General features: G+C 35.9%; 1 protein-coding gene across 5 annotated transcripts in view; it reads left to right on the top strand.

Moving 5' to 3' along the window:
• Window positions 1–23139, top strand: part of inaE (inactivation no afterpotential E) — a 264162-nt gene that overhangs the window by 232465 nt on the left and 8558 nt on the right. For 3 of the 5 annotated variants that reach the window (XM_083121265.1, XM_083121263.1, XM_083121262.1), the window contains 2 exons: window positions 1251–1274; window positions 8248–8380. In XM_083121265.1, coding sequence (XP_082977391.1) covers window positions 1251–1274; window positions 8248–8380 — 157 coding nt within the window. The remainder of the gene's footprint in view (window positions 1–1250; window positions 1275–8247; window positions 8381–23139) is intronic. The other 2 variants (XM_083121266.1, XM_083121264.1) reach the window with 1 other exon arrangement.

The following is a 23139-nucleotide window of genomic DNA, read 5'->3' as shown; positions in this document are numbered from 1 at the left end:
TATCCATTTTCACATCAGTTGATAAAAGCATGCCATATTTGCTTGTTTAACAGAAGTGTGTTCTTTTTTTAGAATTCTTTTTAACTAATATTAATAACAAATAACAAAGATATTAATTTTTCACTCACTATTTAATGTTCCTTTTTTCTTGTTAATTTAACAAAGACATGACAGGTGTGCTAATATTCCTTCTAGAAACATATGAGGCATTGTGGATATTAGGGGCGAACTTTTAAAATACAAATTACAGGGATCAACAGTTTTCCAAGCATCTGTCCTATTCTAAAACTCGTGCACTGTCCTATTCTAAAGCAAATTTTAGATTATTACAGGTGATGTAGACTCGTGTCAGACGTTGCATGAGTTCCTACAATCTTAAATGTATAAGATACAACAAGAACAAATAATCGACCTTTGTTGAGTTTGCTCTTAATATATGCAACGCCTCATATTATCGGTATATCTAAGAGTAGATGTAAAGTTTTGCCAGTATAAGTATAGATTATTTTATATTTCTTAATCACATTATTTGTCAAATTCGCCAGATGGCATAGCATGTATAAAAAGTATGCATTTAGCATAATTTATAAGGTACTTGGACTGTGATACTGATGCTTGGCATTTTGGATACCCAGTCTCTGGAGAGTATTGGCTGGTATTCGTGAATCACTTGCATATTTGGGCAAGTAAGAGAGAGCCCCCAGCTAGCAAAATTTTCACAAAGCATCCAAGCTGCCTCATTGTCACCATGTTAAACCGTAGGAGCATCCTCCAGCTAATACCAAGACTCTACCAAACATCCACCCCCACCTAACATTTTTCACCTCAAGTGGGGTTGTTGCCCCTGACGCAACTTCCAACACTCATGAGAAGATACCTGTAGAGAAGTCAATGGATATTTATTCTGTTGCCATGCTCTAATTTTTGTCACAACTGTATATGAGTCGGTAGATATAAGCATTTGATTCTTAAGCAAACAAATATAGAACACAATTTCCATCAACAAAATCATGATATGAAATTATTTTCTGGCAGAATCTATAACATTTTTTGTTTCGAAGTAATATTGTTTATAACCGTTAACAATATGTTCATGCTTTATGTTTACTTTTGATGTGCAAATATACTTAAGGAGACCTATTAATTGTGTATCTGTCATAGCATCATAGTTTTAAATTTAACAGTAAAATAAAAAATAGAGAATTATTGCAAGTGAAATCATAACATGTTTTACGTCTTTTTTGTTGTAGGCAAAAATATGAAAAAAGATGGAGGTATGTAGATGAAAAACCACATATATATTTTAATGAATAGACACTGTGAAGGTATTTTTCTGTCTTGTTGCCTACAGTGAGGGGAACTATATATGTTCTGCATATGCATGGTAGCACCTCTGTTGACTCAAAGTATTCCTATCTTCTCTTCTTAAGCATGATTCTCCAGAATCCAAAGTTGAACCAACGATATGTAAAGTTGGAATGGGGACTTCTAAATCACTTTTCCTTCTCTTTCAGTGCATGTTCTGAAATCTATACATATGCGCTTTGCATCAAAATTGATAGCTAATATCATTCTATTACAGCTCTGTTGATTAAGTTGTAATTGTAATTTCTGTAAAAAATGAGCTTATTGTTTCATGCAAATTTCCTCAGTGGTAAGGAGGTATCGAGAAATAGTGTTGGTTAGTGCTCAGTCCATATTGTACACTTTATTACAACAATAATGTTTCTAACTTTATGAGATGTTTCAATTGAACATAATCGTGTTAATAGATTGGAAATGGGTGTAAAAATAAAGTGGCAAATTTAACTTACAAATATTTAACCTACAGGAGGTGCTTTATTGTAAAATTGAACAAGCCATGACTGAAACTCGATCAATGGTATCTTTATGATCAGTGGCGTGCCCAAGGGGAGGGGGGTTGGTGAGGGTTATAACTTACCTTTGGCACAGTTTTCCTAAAAAAAACATCAAATGCAGGAAAAGATGACAAAATGAGGGCTGACTACTAAAAAATGTATACTAACCCCCTCCTTTTGCAAATCCTGGTTTTGCCACTGCATATGGTGATACACATTTTTAAGTAGTCGCCCTATATTTTGCCATCTTTACCTGTATTTAGTGTTCTTTTGATTAGGAATGCTGGATCCGTGTACAGTGTGATCCATGAGTATTACCATGCAAATTGTTCATCACCATGTTCGTGCACTTTGTTTGACACAATTAGAGCTTCAAGAATTACAAGAAAACTCAAAACAAGCTGTTGACAACTTCTGTACCATACATAAAAATCCATCACTTAAAAACACATGGGATGTAAGAGAAAAATTAATGAAAATAGTCATGGACAATTTGCCAAGCAATACTAGTGGATCTGACTTACTTCAGTCACGGAACTCTGGTGTTCTTTGCCAGAAAAATGATGGAGATTCTCACCAAATTGCAAAATTTAATTTTCAGAATTTTATAAATGATTAGAACATTCACTTTTAAAGGATGTTGAAATCCATCCTCATTATTGTATTGGATCTTATATCCTGATGAAAAATTGCAAAGTGAAACTATATGTTCCATAATCCACGGGAGTTTCATATTTTATGTTCAAAATTTGTCAAATATTAATGACTTTTTTAAAAGAGAATGATTCTAACAGTGCATGGCTCGGTTCCGTGCCGATATCATACACCCTGGATTTCGCAAACATTTCAAATATTTTCATCAAATAAATAACTTTCTTGTAACAAAGGGTGTTTCTAAATAGCACGGAAGGTATTTTTTTTTACCTCTACAGCTATGAAACTTAAGTTTTTTTTATATTGAAGTTCCTTACGTACAGCTTTTCGGGGCTTCCATAGTGGATACTCCAAGGAATATAGAGTATTATAGGAAGAGGATTCCGTGATGCTACGCTTCCCCATTGGCTGGGAGCTGCTATGAGCTCTGACGTCACCCAGGCGACGGTGAACAGTGCGAGGCTCGCTTAGCAATGGAAACTTACGGGAAATCTTCATATTTAATTCTTCATATCCAGGTTCCACCAGCCATTTTCAGTAGGATAATAGGCAAAAAGCAAGGAATAAGGCCTAGGCAATTATGTGAAGAGGTTTACAGCACTTAATAATAATAAATTGTGTTCTACAAATCAAGCGAAAAGTAAACACGACTATCCATTTATATCACCACTACATTGAAATATAAAGTTGCGTATGAGTAAAAAAAAAAAATACAACTTTGTATTAAATATTTCGCCAGCACACCAATACTTATTATCTGTCCTCCATATCCTTCAATTTTTCAGATAAAAATATATAAATGACTTACGTGAGTGAGTAGAAATGGTACAAAACAACGTTTCGGTGGCCGCGGTGGCTCAGTCGGTAACGCGTCTGACTACCATGCTCAAGGTCCCGGGTTCGATCCCCGGCCGGTTCAAATCCGGGAACTTTTCTAACGGTGAAAGCGGCCCCGGCGCCCACCCAGCGTCGAATAACATGGGTACCTGGGGGAAACCCTGGGGGGTAAAGGCGGTCAGGGGCGTGATGCTGATCACATCACCCCCACTCACGACCGGATCAAGAAAGTGTGGGGCGTTACCCCCACACCCCCTATACGCCTTCATGGCGTTGTGCTGTGCACAACACTGGGAACACTTTTACTCTTTTACAACGTTTCGGAAGTCTGTACTACTTCCTTCATCAGGTAAATAAAATAAAAAAACTTTAGGTGCCAAACATGGTACCGTGTTGTCAAATCGTACGTTGAGGATTCAGGTTGAGGATAAAAAAGGTAAAAAACTTACTGTGACGGCATAAAAACTCCAATGAAATCCTTCACTGGTTAAAAAAGTTAAAAACAAAAACCACACAACTGAAACAAATAAAAATCGACAACCTATTATAGCCCCCTAGTGAACATATGGACTGGGAGCGATCCTTTGCTGCGTTGAAGGTGAAAATTTCCCCTCCAATATTCCCCTCTACGATCATTTACGTCACCATTCCAAGGTGAACTCCCTCTCTTCTTCGATGGCCCTCACAAACCTCGAGAGTGACATGAAAACCCATTTTAGTGTCTGTATTTATCGCTTTATCCCACTTTTTAAGAAAAGCGATCCACCCTTCCTCCAGATTACCATCATCTCTGTTAAGCTTATTCCTTTTTCCGGTGCATATAAATGCAGCTTCATAAACGTTCCTGTTTAATTTATTCTCCTCCTTCCTAATTACTTCTCTTTTTATAATCCTATGTCCGCTCATTATGATATGTTCGGATAGGCCTGTTTTGGAAACCTCTTCCTTAATATCTTTATCATGTTCATCCCATCTAGTGCGCATTTTTCTCCCTGTCTGCCCAACATATTCATTCCCGCATTCACTTTCTATCCGGTATTGCGTGGTTTTAACATGTGTATTTTACATCATCTGTTTAGTAAGTGTCTTTTCCTATACCTTTTGACCTAAATCCTCAACCAACACTTTCTCGACGAGGCACCATGTCAGGTGTCTGAAAACATTGCTTCAACCTGAAGAAGGAAGTAGTTCAGACTTCCGAAACGTCATTTTGAACCATTTCTACTCACTCACGTAAGTCATTTATATATTTTTATCTGTATTGATAGTGAGTAAAACGCACCACTTCTTTAGGGTAATAGCAACAATAAAAATGAATGATGAAGTGATAAATTTGATGGTAGCATTGGCGGGTTATGTGGGTGGCAAGGAGGGCAACTGCCCCCAAGACATGCAGAAATAATTACCTTCCATGCACATACTGGTAATGTGCTAATTGCTCACAATCGAATATCAACTAAAGGTTAAAAAATTAATAATCAGTAACTAACGTGTGTGAGCATGAGATTTGTCGAACTATGTTTCGAAGGTTATACTACCTCCTTCTTCAGGTTGAAGCGATGTTTTCAGACACCTGACATGGTGCCTCGTCGAGAAAGTGTTGGTTAGGTCAAAAGGTATAGGAAAAGACACTTACTTAAAAGATGATGTAAAATACACATATTAAAACCACGCAATACTCTATTAAAACAAAAGAATGTTCAAAGCTGCTGATGGCGAACTGTCGATCGGTGCTTGGGGTAGGCAAATGCACGGTGTCAGCTCATGCTTGGAGAAGGAAAACTCCTCCCCTCTGGCATTTCCCCAACTGGGGCTCGAGAGTCACCAATCCAAGGTGAATTCAACTTCCACCTCAGCGGCTTTCCTAACCTCAGGGGTAACATGGAAACCCATCTCGGCTCTATTCTTGGTGGCTTTATCCCATTCTTAAAAAAACAATTATCTAACCATCTTCCAAGTTTCCGTCATCCCTATTGAGTTTATTCCAATTATCCGCGCATATATAGGCTGCCTCATACACATTCCTATCCAATTTATTGTTAATTTTCCTAATGACTTCTCTTTTGGCAATCTTATGCCGGTTAACTAATACATGTTCAGATAATCCTGTCTTGGGTATACCCTCCTCTACATCTTTATCGTGCTCACCCCACCTAATTTTCATACTACTCCCCGTCTGTCCCACGTATTCCTTTCCGCATTCACATACTATCCTGTACACTCCCTCTTGCTCTTCAGGGTTATCGCACCTATCTCCTCTCCCTTGCTTATAAGACGTGAAGTGTTTTTCAATGCTCCAAGGTGCTCTCACCCCACACACACCTCGTAGCATTGAAAACATTGGAATTGATCTGTGTGAAAACGTTATCTTGGGGAACATCATGGACATTTCTCTTCGCAACTGCAGGCCAGAAAAGGGGATGACTTGTGAGATGGGATAATTTGCAACTTCTTATTTGTATGATGGTACGGAAAGGAGAGGGTAGTATTCTGTGGAAAAGGACAGCAAAGATTTCGGACATACGACTTACTTCTCTTTTGGACTTTCAAATTAACTTCGACCAGCAATTCAGCCTGCACTTGGGATAAAGAGGTAAGTTACCTTTTGAGGTTTAATTTCAGCCTTATTTCTTTGGTACCTAAATGTGTCAGTGCGAAAAATAGGGCTTATTGGGGGCAGGTGGCTCCGGCCAGTTTCTAACATACCTTAAAAAGGGAATCTATATAGAAAAGCAGGGCCGCGGTAGGGGTAAGAGGCGGTAAGTTAATTACCCCAGGGGCAGAGCTTGGAATCGGTGGGAAATTTGAACACAGCAACCATCTCGCAACTTCAAACGGATACATGTCAACTTCAAACAGCTGTACAGTCGTAAATACTTATTTCCGCACTCCAGAATTTTATTATTCACAGTTAGCAGCACATAATCTTTATAAAAAAGAAAAAAATCACCTGCGAAATCTAAGGTGTAAGATTTCAACACGGACCCCAGTGCATATATATGTCCAAAAAGTAGTATTTTTTTATTAATATACTATGTGTTCCATGCACACTTCTGTATCTATTATTGTTCAATGCACCCTTTGATTTTAAATGTTTATGCTTGGTAACAATGTTATCTATTCCCAAAGATTCATTAGTGCAACATGTGTACAGTATGTTCTAACAGCACCTAACACCATTTTTCTGTTCTCATGTGTAATAAGTAAAGCATGCTGGAGTCGGTCAGTACCTAAAAAATGATGTTTTGGATGTGTTCGTGTTTGTTGTACATCTTGTTGAGAATACAGTGACACCTTAACGCTGTACAATGTATATATGTTGTATATTGTGAAGATTATACAGAACTGTGCCAGAGTAGATTTGTGCTTATCTTTTCTAGTGATTATCTATTAGAATTCAAATATCATGGTTAATGGGTTGCAGTGTACATAGGACATTGTTGTACATATATAAAATAGAAACTGAAATATTGAAGTGCTACTACAGTGAGGAAGGGAAAGCTGAAAAGTTTTGTGTAGAGTTTCTGAAGCTTTAAGATAAATCGGAAAAACTTATAATTGCAATGAGATATTTGCATATTCAGTTATTTTCTAAGAATCTTTGGTAACATGATCCATGATCTCTGAATTATTCATCTTACATTGGTACATGCAGAAAATTTTCCAGAAAAAAAGGGGGGGGCATAGGATGCGACTTGTTTTTTGTAAACTCTAAGGAAGAAATGTTTAAAAGAGATAAAACAATACAGAATGAGAGAAAAGAAGAGAAATAAAGAGGCCAGAGACAGACACAAAGAGAGGGGGAAGAGAAAAGAGAGAGAGGAGGGAGGGGGTATATATATAGAGAGAGAACAACTAGGACAAAAGGTGGTATGTAAATCGTAGAGGAAGATGTGATCTACACGAGAGTAAGTAAGGATGAAGACATGCTAAAACTGAGAAATTAACATCAAAATATTGAAAAATGATATGAGAAATTAAAACAAGAGAAAAATGTTGCTATAAATAAGTATAAGGAGTCAGATTTCTCTCTATCGTGTGCATGCTCTTTTTCTGTTTGGGCGGTGAGGTTGATAAGTATACTTTATGCACACATATGATAACCACGACTGGACCAACATTTTTATAAAGAAGATCTGAACCATCATGTGCCTTTGTCAGGTATCAAACCCAATATTTCTTTGTTACGAAGTTACAGCACTATACCATCGGGTACAGGCAAGCCCACATGCATGACTGCTCCCTGTGGGTGGCTATAATATCTTTTCTTATTAATTGAGAAATTTCTGCACCTTTTAATGTCATCAGTTGACATCAGTAACCAAACTTTTCATTCATATACAGTTTTGTTCATTGCATACTTTAGTTCTAAATCGTACCAAAAAAATGGTCACATACAATAAACATCGCAGCATGCCTGTTTTCACTGACATGTAAGTGCAATATTATTTAGAATTTATATTGATTTTATCTTTGAAGTGCCCTATTTACTTTGCTGCATTATGATATTCTCTTACATAATCTACAGAGAGAAAAGTTACATAGTAAAGCATTTGACAGCTAAATCAAGAGAAGAGAGTGTGGATGTTCACATAGGATAGAAGCTGGATGGCATTATTATTATGAATTGTAGCAGTAGCTTCAAGAACTGTAGATTTGCTTCTGTATCTGATTGACTTCAAACTGGCTGATGATTTTGTATATTCAATTCTTAGCTTGAAATATGAAATGATTTGAAACTTAAACTAGCAGCAATAGCTAAAATATATATATTTTTAAAAATGACAGTTCAAAATCAGTTTTCTTATTAAAAAGAAACAGGATGAAACTATTATGGCTTTGAATACATTGTAGCATAGTTACGCATGATTTTTATGCATTGTAATATTTTCTTCAGGCAACTCCTTAATAAACATGAACCTGTTTACCAAGCTTTGTGGGCCAACAACACAGACTTTGACGAAGTCCTCATCTCTCCAGTGATGATACAAGACCATATGCCAGATAAAGTTTTAGCTGCACTGGAAAAGGTAATAAATATTATTGACTTTTTGTTGCTAACTTCTACTATTACTAGGTTTTTTTTATCTTAGTTCTTGTTTGAATACATAAACCATTCAATATGTCTAATACTGTTAACTCTATACAACAAGCAGAGTGAATTTGACCCTGATGAAAGCTGAAACATCGGTACTTATTTTTTTTTTTTTCGTTTATTGTATTTATAATGATTTAACAATGTCATTGATAGCTACAAGCAATGTGCATCATGAAGAAGAATTTGTTTATTCCACATAAACACTAAATTAAAATAGAAAAAGATGTGTTGTAGGTTTAATGGTAAAAAATATAGTGGTAGTAGAGATTTATGTCTGTAACAAAGCTAATATTGGTAAATTTCATAAGAACCTATCAGAAAATCAAGTTCTCATGTGCCAGACACTGTCCTTTGAAGATAGCCTAGTGATGCTCGTAATCTTAGTGTTAAGGTGATGATGGTATGATCAGTATAGGTGCTTCTTAAAGCAATTCCATAAAGATCTATGAGCTGGTAATACTTATTTTGTCATTGCTCAAGAAAAGCAGGTTGACAACTCTTTGCAAAGTACTTAAAAATAATCTGCTGCCCATCATGAATATTATATTTCAGAATGCGAACAGTAAGGTGTTTTGTATCCAATTTGAATATTCTGTCTCTCTCTAACTACGTTCTGGTTGTAGAGTTGTGGTTTTCACATGGCATGAAAAAAACTTGCAGTAATATGTACCAGGATAATTTTGTTTCTTCTACATGTGAAACTAAATGAAGAAAATATAAATATTGATAGAATACATTTTATGATTTAAGAAGACTACATGATATTTTTAGAATTTTTAGTTTGTTATTTTCTAAATTGTAAAAGTAACATTTTTAAAGTTTCCCTTTATTTTTTGACACAATAATATTTTGCTACTTTATGAATTTGTACTTTTAGTAATATAGTTAGACATAACAGAAAGATGAAAGTAATATTTATGGAAGATAGTATATTTTCTTCCCTTTCTGCTTATTGTATGAGGACTATTAATTGTTTAGATATTTACATTCATTTTAAATAGGTTTGCATTATTTACTAAGTTTCTTGTGCCATCAATTTATTCAACACAAATATTCTGTAATGTACCGTACAAAAGTAAGAATTTTTTTTTAACTATGCAACAATGAGGTATTAATATTCTTTTACTTGCCACCAATAGAGTAAAATCAATAAGTTAATATGCATCACAAAGTCTCATCAGTATATTCAGGATTAAAATGAACTAAGATTTGCATAGGCTGATTGCTAAGTGTTGACTTTCTATCAAGCTTTCATCGTGTATTGAGATATTTATTCTATCTATGCTTTTAATTGTTTTTAATTCTGGTATTTAAATATAAAGTAATGTTCATGTGAGGATGTGGCACAGATCTGATCTCAGCCCGAACTCTATCATCAATTGTAAATATTAGAGAAAAATAGAAATAGAAAATGATTTGATGTGTATTGGAAAACATTGCAAATTTTTTATAACTAAGGAAATATGTGTGCTATAAAATAGAGGCAAGGGAAATTAAACTTCTGCATTAAATACACAATTTCAAGCTAATCAGTTTCTTTAAGGTTTTGATGTATGCATGCAATTGAAAACATGGTTTCAAATAAAACTATTAAATAAAACTTGATAATAAAGTAAGTTAAGTATAAGGTAAAAATATATACATAGAAATTTTGTGGAATAAATCACTGTTTGGTAGGTTGTGTGATAGTTTTTCCGTATGCATCATAATTACTGTGTTGCTTGTGCAAAAAATGGAGATAATGCTGAGATGATTCATCCTATGTTCTGTTATTGTGGAAGTGTTAAGTTTTTTTTTTGGCCCTGTGTGAGCACATTGCTTGGGATGTTTACTTCTAGGAGTAGGCTTGTGGTAGTCCCCTGCACAGCATTTTCCCTTTCTACCCATATCTTTGCTTCGTTTTGTCTTTGGCACAAGCACAATGATGTTAGTTCCTCATAGTTGTGCATGGACTAACTGGAACTATTCTGTGAATAGCTGTTGTAGGTAGTCAACCTCTTGTTTCCTACCCTGTACTCAAACGTTACCAAAATAATAATAATAATAATAATAAATTAATAATCACCTTTCAGCTTTGGCATTTGGACTTTTGGCCTGTGTTGAAGCCCAACATAGTTGTGAAAGATTCCTCTCTTTTATACAGCGTACACTTTTAGGAACATGAGTTTAGCCAATACACAGCCAGTGCTATTGCACTGTTGCCAAACTAACTGCTAGCAGAAGGTAAAGACTGCAGAACGGCAGAGTACATCTTTTTCATAGTCATCTAAGCTAGTAACACCTTTCTGTTTTCTAGCATGTTTCCCAGGAGATTTGAATAGGGGTTCACCAATTTCTGAGGCAGATGTTTTACCCTGTTTTATAATATGCAACACAGTTTGTACACTTACACCATATGCTTTTGCCGTAAGTTCTCGACTCTGAGAAAACACTGCTTTAGCACACACTTCTTCTGACGCTAATTCCTTGAAGTAAGAATATTCTTTAGAATTGATATTTCTGCCATGTGAATGCATTATTTTTTGCTTGGTGCCTGTACTACTGGTGCTAGGTTTCAAGAGTGACATTATTGATTAACACACACTATTGCACAAAGAGCTGTATTGAATCCCCTCACAACTTTTCTTTGTGGTATGCCGGTAAACGATAAGTGATTAATTTTACACCCTCGTTTCTACGAAAACTCTGAACTCAAACTGACTCAGACTCACAATGTTTGAAATTGCCCACTACAATAAGGGGGTCATTGTGCATATTGAACCTAAATTAACACGCATTGTTTTCCCAACAAAACACAACAACTCAGTTGTGTCAACACTGTTGCAACAAAACAAAAAAACAGACTGAAGGAAAGTGAAAGGTTGTGTTTGTGTTGAGATGTGTTGTTTCCCAGTGTTTCTTCAAGAAATGATAATTCCGGCTGTAGGCAATGGAAATTTATGGGACTTGGACAGACAAATTCAAACTATCGACCCCCATCCTATGATGGACTTTGAAGTGGCGAGTTTTATGAAAAGTTCTTGCGCACAAGAAAAATACAGAACTTGGTGTTTATCTTGCACACTGCAGTTTCCTAACTGTACAACGTTGCACTCCTGCCATTGACTGATCATCACGGACAGGCTCTGCATGGTCCCACCTGATATTGCTTCTATAACCGTACACCGTATAAGAATGCTGCTATGATATTCAAATTTCTTAAAAATTACGTCTGTTTAGAATTCCATCTAAAGGATTCAGGTGCATGGTGGTTTCACAATTGTTTAAACGTCTGTGATAGAAAATAAACAAACAATGCAACGAAATTATCACAGTATCACAGCAGAAGTAAACTACATGAAGATTCACTTGAATGCTCTGCAATGAATACAAAACAGATGTATTTTGCAGAATTCGGAATATCTTAGTGGTTGTTTGAAAGTATAGGATTTTTTCAAAAGATTAAATGACCAGGAAAGCCTGAGGAATGAGATTCTTAAAAATGTCTTCAATTTCAATAACTGTTAACACGCATTTTCAATTCTAAGGAATTGCACCTGTTGTAACCTTTGATGGATGGGACATTTTTATACTGTAAATCCCCTCCCTATGGGAAGTTTTCATATGTGTATTGAAAATGCAATGATATAAAAATAGAAAGGAAAAAGGAGGAAACTACTTATCATTGGGAGTTAATATTGTTTTTTTTATTTTTTAGTAAAGGTCCTACCCTTGCAGGAAGTGAAATATTTTCATTCTCCCTCCCAACAAGTGCAGTTAGAAGAAGAAAAAATTGAAATTTCATTGAAATATATTAATGTGGCAAGTCAGTATGGTCCAACCAAATCTAATTGTGTTTCTATGAAGGTGGGGGTCAAAATTTTCATTTCTGTGAAAGTGATTGCAGTTCAATACAGAATAAATCAAACATCAAAGCTCCCATTTGATCATTGTTGTGTATAGATCCTCATTTAAAAAGCCTGCGCTTTTGAATTCAAATCAATACCTTTAAAATAAAAAAAATAGTTTTTTATAAACCTACAATACTTGCATTGATTGAAATTCAAGTATTCCATACCTCCATATGTATGTAAATAAGAATGGAAAACAGAAATGAAATAACTACGAACTAAGTCACTCAGGATTTTAGTGTTACTAAATATTATAGATTCAAAATTTAATAATAATGGAATTGTTTTTGAAATTGTACGACATTTTTCAAAGAAATCTCTTCTAACATTTTCCCAACTACTCTAATTCATTGGGGCAGACTAGAAACCACAGGAATATTTATGGGAAAGAACACACTACTCATTACAATATTTATTTTAATAATACATATCATGTAACGTAACAATACATGTATTTGGTTACATCATAAATATCATGTGTGCATTATTATTGCCACTTTTTCTATCAAATAGATTCACAATGGAAGAAATATTTGTTTAAACACAAAAGGTAACTTCATTACTAATGAGGTTAATTTACGTATTTATTTTTTCAGTATGTTTCTACAAATATACTCTTAAGGGTTAGGTGTTAGGTGGTAGATTAGCATTTGCTGAACCTCGCCCAAGAATAAAGACCATTGAATTGAATTGAATTAAACGTAAACATTTTAAGGGAATAGAATAGGTAAAAATGCCTATTTATGTGGTTAAAGGTTTATTTCGTATTTCTGTAATTACAAATACCCTCAGATTACTATGAAAGAAAACACTTGGCCATAGGCTTTTTGTCTTTCAGGAATTAGAACACACACACACACACACACACACAGCATTGTAATCCATCAAGACCACTCAATGTAGAGCATTTGACCTTAAGTGTTCTGGTTCAATGTTAATGCTAATTATGTATGTGAGCTCTCTCCTGTGTGTTAAACCCTTTTGTCAGAAACAGTATTTCCTAAGCCACGCTAGAAGTTAGCAATTGCTACTATATCTTCACATCAATTTGAACTGCATCATGTACATTGGTGTGTGCACCCATTTTTGCTTGCCGTTTCAAATGTTTAATTCAGTTTTTACACAGTAAATACTGTTTACTTTATAAACAAATTATTTTATATCTCAAGATTGCCAAGAAAAGATTTATAAATATATTCACTTCGGATGAGTTTTCTATTTGACACAAAATTTTACGTGTATCATGAAGTTATAACTCATGACAAGTGTATGGGAAAATAAAAGTAAAACTTGATTTTTTTTAAACTTAAAAAATGTAAGGAACATGTCCATAATTAAAACATGAAAAGAAACTTTGAAATTGTCTTCCAACTTCGTCATTTTAAAACATAGTTGTAAGGAGAATTATATTTTTGGAGAAAATGATTGGTATTTGTTATGTGATTGTATATACACCATATATTGAACTTTCTAACAACAATTACATATAATTTGCAGACAAGCATTCATAACCTGTGATTACTTTTTATAATTTTTTATCATATGATATTTTTGTGTATATGTGAATATTCTTTTTTGATATTTTTTTTATTCACGGTGGCCTATTTTCAGAGTAAAGAAAAAGTATTGGTGGCGTATCATTGATTCTGATTTTTATCAAAATTGTTTCATTTGCTTTGTGACGGACAATCAGGACAAATTTGCCCGAAGCAAGTGATGAAAATATGAGGCTTTTTTTCATTTCATCTACCTCAGGTTCTTTCACATTCGAAGCATTTAGCTGCTGCTTCGCCAAACCCTGAGCTTATGACTCAGCCAAATTCTCTTGATGACTGTCAGGTTGACAAGACACAAACCTCTAATATAGATGACATTAGCTCATGTTATGACACCAGGTAAAGTTATTTGGTAAAATTTTGTTCAAAACACACAGTGTTACATATCTATACTATCCTTATTTTTCTGCTTAACTGAATTCCAATATGTTTTATTCTTTACAATGGCTTAGTTCCAGTTAGATGGCGCTACTTGTTAAGATGCAAAGTTTTTATTTGTGGCCTCTTTCTTATTGCTCGTGCATAACAATCCCTTCTGCTGCTTCAGCATGTTGCATAAAATATAGCTTCAATTGTGCCATAATTTAATTGAACTTTTTACCTGTAATGTCTTAACTAACATTTCTTAAATCTATTCTATAATCTCTACATTATAATATAACATAACTGCCAATTAAATACTATACTGTTGTAATGTTAATGCTTGCTGTAAACATACCTCTGTTGTTTATAACCATGAATGGTTTTGGAAATGTAATTCATGTGGTTTATGACTCTAAATGCATTTCCTGCAATCAACCAGAAATGCTTTGGGAAACAAATCTCCTGTGATTTATAGTTATAAATTGTACTGTCTACCCTAGGCAGTGATGTAGTCAGACATGGGAACATCTGGCTCATTCTTCTCCCAAAATTTGCCAATTTACCAAAGGGGCATTCTGAAAATTTGACTTGGTTTACCACACAAATTCTTATTTATTGTATATATTTATTAATAATTACTGTATTTGCTGGTGTATATATGCACATTTTTTTAGGAAAAATACTTTATCACTGATTTAATAATTCATTTACCATATTTCAAATATAAAGTAATGTGTAGGTCTACTTTCAACAAATAATTTACCTAATCTAACTAGAGAATACATTTTAATCTTCTTCGTCACACACCCCAAGGAAGTAAGAAATAAATCATCTAACTCAGAACAGAGAAAATTTCCAGAAATGGAGGTAATCAAATCTGAGTATCAGTGTTTTATCGTACCCTGTTTTTCAGACCTATTTTTAAAGGAAAAGAAGTGCGTCTTATACACAGGCAAGTTCGGTAATTAGATATGATTGAAATAAAACACCAAGTAAAAACAAAAACATAAGTGAAATTTTCTGGCATATTTCTAAAAAAAAGTTGGTTTACCATCTGTAAACCATGTAACATGGGAGAACATGCCACTGATTAAGACTATAACATTTTTATTGTTTAATGAAATAATGGTTCACCAGGCATGTAGGAATGGCAGGCAGTGTTCCTTGCAAAAAGTCAAATTTCAGTTAGGCATAGTAGCATATTATAAATGGTGTGGGTTTGTGAAATTGGAATTTCATGCTTTCTGGAATTTAAAATCCCAAGAATACAGAAGGTTGTTCGCTTTACATCCGACCAATTTTGACGGGTACTCACCTTAAGAGATACCACGCCGCCACCACCGATCATGTTCTATTGGACCCCCAGCATTGTGGACTATTGCCCGGCATCACAGTTTCAATTGCAGCAAGCTCTGGCGCAGGACAGGCATGGGAATTCTGTCCCACTCCTCCCTGCAAGCTTTCCATAGACCATCCAGGGTGTGCGGGTGGCGATGTTGAAGACGTCGTTTCAACAGTCCAAATGCGCAAATATCTATTGGACTGGCATCTGGGCTTTTCACAGGAATGTCTTCAAACGGAATGACACGAATTCCTAATTCCTCTGCCATTTCCTGATAAAAACGTAGTGATGTTCTGGTGGTATGACTCGAAGCCTTGTCCATATGGATGATCACCTGGTTCGCGTCCATTCTATACAATTTTGGGATGTCTCTCCGATAGATAGGTGTCAGAATGGAGTCTTGGAAGTATCTGGCATTCACCATCACGTTTTTGTCCACCTTGCGTGTCATCAACTTACCCTCATATCCGAATCCCATCACATGCCATGAGGGAAACTTTCCCTGCACTGACGAACAAAGTTGCTGCGCCCCTTGCCGTCAATGTCACGGTACGTGATCGCCTAAGTGTGACCACCAGCAATGGGATGGACATATGATTCATCCATTGTGACAACTTTCTTCCATTTGGAACCCGCCAGGTACTTTTCATACAGTTTCCTGCAGTTCGTCTTACGTTCGGCAATGTGACGTGGTAGAAGGTGGTGTACACGGGCCTTCCGCACACACTTCAACCTGAGGAGCTAGCGAATTGTTTTGTTCACAGTTGATGGTGCGAGGTGAAATCTGTGGGCCATATCATGTTGAGTTGGGGGATTTTCTTGGCACGCCAATCGACAGATCCCCCTTAGCACTATGGGTGACACTTTGCTTGCAGCCCGTCTCCTGGTGGTTTTCGTGGGTGAATGTTTCGCAAGGAGAGCCTGTTGTGTGTAATGGGCCACAATAGCTTTCGCAGTTGTCACCCCGAGTGTTAACCCATTCTCCTGACACTGTTTCACAATGCGTACGTATGAAAACTTAGCATGGAAAAGGGCCATTACATAACCCTCCCAATACCGGTTGATTTTCGGTGCCATTTGATACCATTCACTACAAGGTCAGACACAACACTGCTCCCGCCAGTAGACCCATAGTTATAGCATGATACGCCAGGTGGCAGCACCGAATCGACAATGGTCGGATATAAAGCGAACAACCTCTGTATTTGAGGACAGGCTGCTTTGATTTCTTAGATAACGTACAGAGGCTCATTAACCTTAGAGTTTCTTGGAAAAGGTAGTTTTGGGATATATTCCGAGGTGACTAGCTCTTTAGCCTGTCGGTGCCGATATTTCACTTCTTACCCTTTCTTCTTTTGTAGTATTTATATCCTTTAGGAGGTGAGAAGCTCAGAGTCAAGGGATGAGATATGGTCATGAAATTAAGTTTGGCTGAATGTACAGAGAAAAATAGTTTTCCTTACATCTACTCTGTGACAGTTTCCATTGAATGATTTCCATCTTGCATACAAAGGATTCTTGCTGATCAACTGATCAAGATCTTGGATGTCTTGGCATGTTTTATTTTCAAAAGAAACATATAGCATTATTCAAATTGTATTGAAGTAGATTTGAGACACATTGGCATACATGTAGTAATTGTTATTTTCAGTATAAATTAACTTCAGTCACAATGATGAAAAATGAATGATTTGTTTGACTGATAAAGGTAAAAAAAAAGGTCAAGTTCCCCATTCATATAGCACCATGCAATAAAGGCACATTTAGGGGATATGGGGGTAGGGCTCCACACATTCTTAATCTCTGCCATTTTGGAGGTGATGTGATCAGCACCATGCTCTGGTCATCTTTACCCACATTGATTTGGTGTTGGGTGAGCCCCAGAGCCATTTTATGCAGGGACAAGGCTGGAAAAATTCCTACCTTAGATCACCCACTCCAGGAATCAAAGCTGGGTTTCCCACATAGCAGTCAGACACCCTGCTGACTAAACCACCACAGCACTTGTACAGCTGGTTGAAAGGAAATTAAACTTTTGTAAAAATAAGAATTGCTACTGCTTAGGAAAGAGATGGCATCCCATTTTTAGTTCATGTCAATAGCTTTCTCGAGACATTTGAAAATGTATCTAACAATAAACATGGTCTAATGAGAAATAACTTTTACATTTGTCATAAATTCAACAAAAGAATCATTTTTTGAAAAATAACCCCTGGCAAAAGCTGTCCATTGTAATTGATGCACTTGCACACCCATTTCATAATATTTTCCATTACACAAACATCAGTTTCATTCCCAATCCTCTGTTTTAAAGTGTCCAAGTCTGGTGGTCATGTTGCAAAGTCTATGTTTCCGATATATATAGAGGAAATGATCACAAGCCGTTAAGTCTGCCCAAAATGTCTATTGTCCATTATGAGGTCTGCATGTGTCTTCCTGGCTAGGTCTGATGAACCAGTTGGTCAACAACAGGTGCAACCTTCCGTTCACATTGGGGTTGGTCAAGGCTTAAGTCAATACCAGGCCAGTGATGGTGGAGGAAGGTAGCAGTCCCTCCAGCTATTGAAATACTATGATATGGCAGGCAATGGCCATATTATCTTTTCACCAGGAAAACAGGTTCTAACAAGCAAATCATTCTGGTTGTCAAGTACTCTCCAATTTAATTGGGAACTGAGTCTGCACATCAAAGGCAACAACACCTTATTTAATATGCCCAATATGTCCATTGTTTTGGTTTCATTGAAACACTTGTTCCCATAATTGACTGCAAACAAATAAACACTTGTTCCCATAATTGACTGCAAATAACACACATGGTAACATTCCCATGTAAAATTTAGCACCAATCAACCAGTAGAATCCTACCAGGAAACATTTAAGTCATTTGGATTGTACTTTATAGTCGAGGTACAGGTGCACTTAACCTACCCAGGTATAGGATAAACTTCAATGAAATTTTGTCTTGTCTGGAGGAAGCAAGACAGGTCAGAAGGTATCTCCATCTTTCCTCAAGACAATTCCCTAAAATATCAAAACATCCTGTCAGTATTTTCACTTTCCTCTTTTTTTGCACACACTGATGATTTGAGTGATTGACTGTTTTGGTATATTTTACTTTGCTTTTGTGCCACTTTGGGCTAATTGCAAATTAGGGTATGAGTGATAATATTCTGAAATTGATGAAGGGACACTCGCAAAGAACACCCATGCCCAGACTGGGATTTGAACCCAGGTCCCCTGTGCATCATAGCACACTATGCAAAGCACACACTGTTATGGCTACTGCAGACTAAGTTCCACCATCCTTTATTTCCATATATTAGCTTCCACAAATACAAAATAGTAATACATGCAGACCAAGTCTGAGTCCAGAAATCACAGAGCAATTACCTGGAATAAGTTAAAATACTCATTGAAGTTAATAATGAAATTAACCAAGACAATAGTCACGTGTACTTCATTTTGGTTATCTAAACTTTCAGACCTCGGAACTTTCTTAGGCTTGGTTGGAAAGATTATGAACAGTAAATGGTTAAGTTGTGGAGAAAATTGGATAAAAGATTTACCAAGGTTGATCCAAAAGATGTGTTATGACTATTATCTTGGTTAATTTTTTCAATGTGGTGTGAATATCAAGTTTTTATAATAATAAATAATTAATATTGCCTTAACACATATTTATGTCATCTGCATAGGAGCAAACAAGATTCAGCCATTGAAAGTAATAGAACAATAATGAATTACATTTGCAGATAACATAAGTACATCTTTTGGGCATATTAATATCTCACTGTATTTCCCATTTCTCTAAACATAAAACAGTAATGAGAAAGATATCGTGAAGATGAAGTTGTTTCTTGTGGCTACTATTACCAATGTGAGATCTCACTAATTTTGAACAAAATAGAAGAAAAATGAACTTATGCAAATTTTCCTTCTATTTTGTAACATGTCTCATAATTTTTTAGCTGTAAGGGAGCTTTCAGACCGAAGTGATGAGTGACAAGCAACCAGCAGACGGAGGCCACATGATTAACAACATGGCCTAGTTCGAGTGACACACAAGTAACATATGTATGAAAGGTTGCATTTATTGTTGAAGGCTCATTTCCAAGGACACAATGTTGCTTGCTGCTTCAGTCTGAAAGTTCCATGTGTTTGATAATTCTAGATAAAGGAATATTATGGCACCTTTTTCTAACCAACCCCCTTGTCTCCTAGTGCCCCTTTTAGTGCCCATCCTGAGGGGTGATATCAACCACTTTGGGAATCAGCAATCTTTATAAACGCTCACTGTTACTTATTTCAAATGATGAAATTAGATGCATAATAATTGAATAAAGTTTAAAAAGTGTAAAAAGGGGAACATATTTCCTTCAGCAAATAATACAGAGGCTGTTCAGTGTATATTTGACCAAACGCGATTCCTTCCCTCTGCACTCATAATGAACTCACCCAACCTTGGTCGGGTACGTTTTTCAGTGTAGTGTGTGAGCTGTGAAAGAGTGGTTGTGTTTTCTCACTGGGCCGAAAATCCCGCCCAAAACTGAGCCACTTTTGGGAGGAGTGCATTGTATAACTTTCCAAGTGTTTGCGTTTTCTCGCTTGGCCGAAAATGCTGCCAAAACAGTCGCTTTTGGGAAGGTTATGTTGTAGCCCTTTATGACGCAAAGTTCAGTGTGTCAATGATCAGGAAGTAGTGTAAGAGCAAGAATTATGACGTTAGTTTGACTTTATTCAAGAATTGGATTGGCAAGTATAAGGATTGCATGGCCCCAGCGTTCGGTTCTCCAACAAAGGGGACGAGAACACGGCCATGAACACAAGCCACCACCAGTATGCAGGCGAAACTACGCAGAATGGCCATGCAAGAGAATCCACCAACACAAAGACAGATGGGGAATCATCTAAATATGTCTTTGGAAACTGTTAACCGCACCTTGCACCTGCATACTGGTGGTGGCTTGTGTTCATGGCCGTGTTCTCGTCCCCTTTGTTGGAGAACCGAACGCTGGAGCCATGCAATCCTTATACTTGCCAATCCAATTCTTGAATAAAGTCAAACTAACGTCATAATTCTTGCTCTTACACTACTTCCTGATCATTGACACACTGAACTTTGCGTCATAAAGGGCTACAACATAACCTTCCCAAAAGCGACTGTTTTGGCAGCATTTTCGGCCAAGCGAGAAAACGCAAACACTTGGAAAGTTATACAATGCACTCCTCCCAAAAGCGGCTCAGTTTTGGGCGGGATTTTCGGCCCAGTGAGAAAACACAACCACTCTTTCACAGCTCACACACTACACTGACAAATGTGCCCGACCAAGGTTGGATGAGTTCATTCTGAGTGCAGAGGGAAGGAATCGTGTTTGGTCATATATACGCTGAACAGCCTCTGTACATAATATAACACATATAATTGTAACACAAAATATTTAAGAAAATAAATTTCGGTCAACTAAACATATATGGTATTTCTGTGTTTACCTGCAGTCTTACGAAACTGCAAATAATTAAAATAGCTCCTATATATTGCTGTATTGTGAGTTGAAAATCCATTATGATTCGAAAATAGGCAATAAGAAATTTGTACTTATGTCACATAGCAAATTATTTAATAAGAAATGATCATTAGATTAAGTTTTTTTTTTTTTTTTTTTTAAAGAAAAGTTATATTGAGGAAGGTTGTGGTGGAGTAGTGGTAAAGTGATATCACTTCAATAAGTGTTCGCAATAACATGATTGATCACCATAGTATATAACTGTAATAATTTAGCTTACTGGTTAAGGCATTGCTACAAGTAGTACAAAATGTGTATGTGTAGATGCAGTAGCAAACACTCTATATACCCAGGGATGGGGTGCTTTACCCTTGTCTGGAGGGATGGATGATCAACTGGTGATTCCAGAACCCAATGCACTCGCCACCAATTTAGCTATTCTCATGAACAGTATCAGCTGTCCTCTATGGCAGAGCATGCTACGATACCAGGGGTCCCAGGTTCAAATCCTAGCCTGGGCATGGGTGTTCTTTGTGAGTGTCCCTTCATCAATTTCATCATATCATCACTCATCCTCATCTTCACAATTAGCCAAAAGTGGCAGGAAAAGCAAAGTAAAACAAAGCAATCAATATAATCAATCAAACCATGAACAGTAGCAAATATTACGTAAATAGTTGCTATACTATATGTGGAAGAACAACCACTGTACAATGGTGAATGGAATGAAATAAATCATATCATATACATATCGAAAATTTGGGAGTGGGTGGGTCTTAGGTCTTCCACTGCCTCACTCTGAAATACTGTGTTTGCTGCTGTATATGATGCATACAATGTAGTCATGTATATAGGCTGACAAATTAACCTTACACAACAAGAGTTATCCTCCAAGTAAGTGTATGCGAACCCAAAAAGTAACACACAAGATGGTTACAAATGATTATCTGGTAAGCACGATATTTCTCACAGAAGGAAATAATGTATTTCTGTCTGAATATCCAAATTAATGTACTAAGAAACTTTCCAATAGTAAACCAATGTTTGGAATCAATGTTGATATTGATTATTATAATTGGTCTCTTTTCATGATTCATGATTAAAGGTTTGTGGTTTTTCGCATCTGTCATATTTGACAAAACAAAAATATTTGCTAAGTCACCTTTTAGATTTCTTTTCCTGAAACAGCTATCAGCTGCTAGCATTACAAAGAGTCTAATCACAATAAATTTTGAATAAGCACATTTAGTTGTTTGCCTGTTATTGTTGTAACTTTCTCTTTTTTGTGTTGGCCTTCCTGATGGTATATCGATGACATCATCATCTTGTAATCAAGGCATCACTGGTTCAGTACCTGGTGGAGGCACATAGTGGTTTGGATCCGAATTAGCCTTATCTGTGCATAAAGTGGATTTAAAACAATAACTCAAACTCTTTTTTTCCATATAATAACATGCACAATAAAAAAGTATTAACTAATTATGTTTTCTTAAAATGTAAATATTAATAATTCCTCCATTAAGTGAGCAAAAGTAACATCAAATGTCTTTGTTCTTTCTGACCATTTATTTGTTTTGAATGTGTTTGTGTGGTTATTTATTTTTCTCTCTTTTTTCAGTTTGTTTAAAGCTGTTCTGCATATAAACATTCTTAACAAACATATTAAATAAAGTGTGTTTTTATTTATGTAATATGGTATATAACTAGATAGTTTTAGCTTGTATTTTTTATGTACTTTTAAAAGCCCTGCAAGATAATTTGTGCTGCTTTCACGTAAGATAATATTTGCTATAAACAACATTGTAGTGGCATAATTATTTGCAAAATAATTGCAGCAACTTTAGAATTATTAGTTTAAAGACTTGTACCTAGTTTAACAGGGTGCTTCAATAGTCCCTGGTAGCATTGCCTTTATTTCTTTAGTTAACTACAACTTGTAATAAAGCAGATAAAATATATTATAATGTCCACATTTTTATTTTAAATGTGTTAATGCATTCTTGAGTGCATGGCATGATCTAATTGCACTGAGT

The sequence above is a fragment of the Lepisma saccharinum genome, chromosome 4 (genome assembly GCF_977018435.1).
Source record: "Lepisma saccharinum chromosome 4, izLepSacc3.1, whole genome shotgun sequence".
NCBI lineage: Eukaryota > Metazoa > Arthropoda > Insecta > Zygentoma > Lepismatidae > Lepisma > Lepisma saccharinum.
This window is presented reverse-complemented; position numbering and strand designations above follow the sequence as displayed.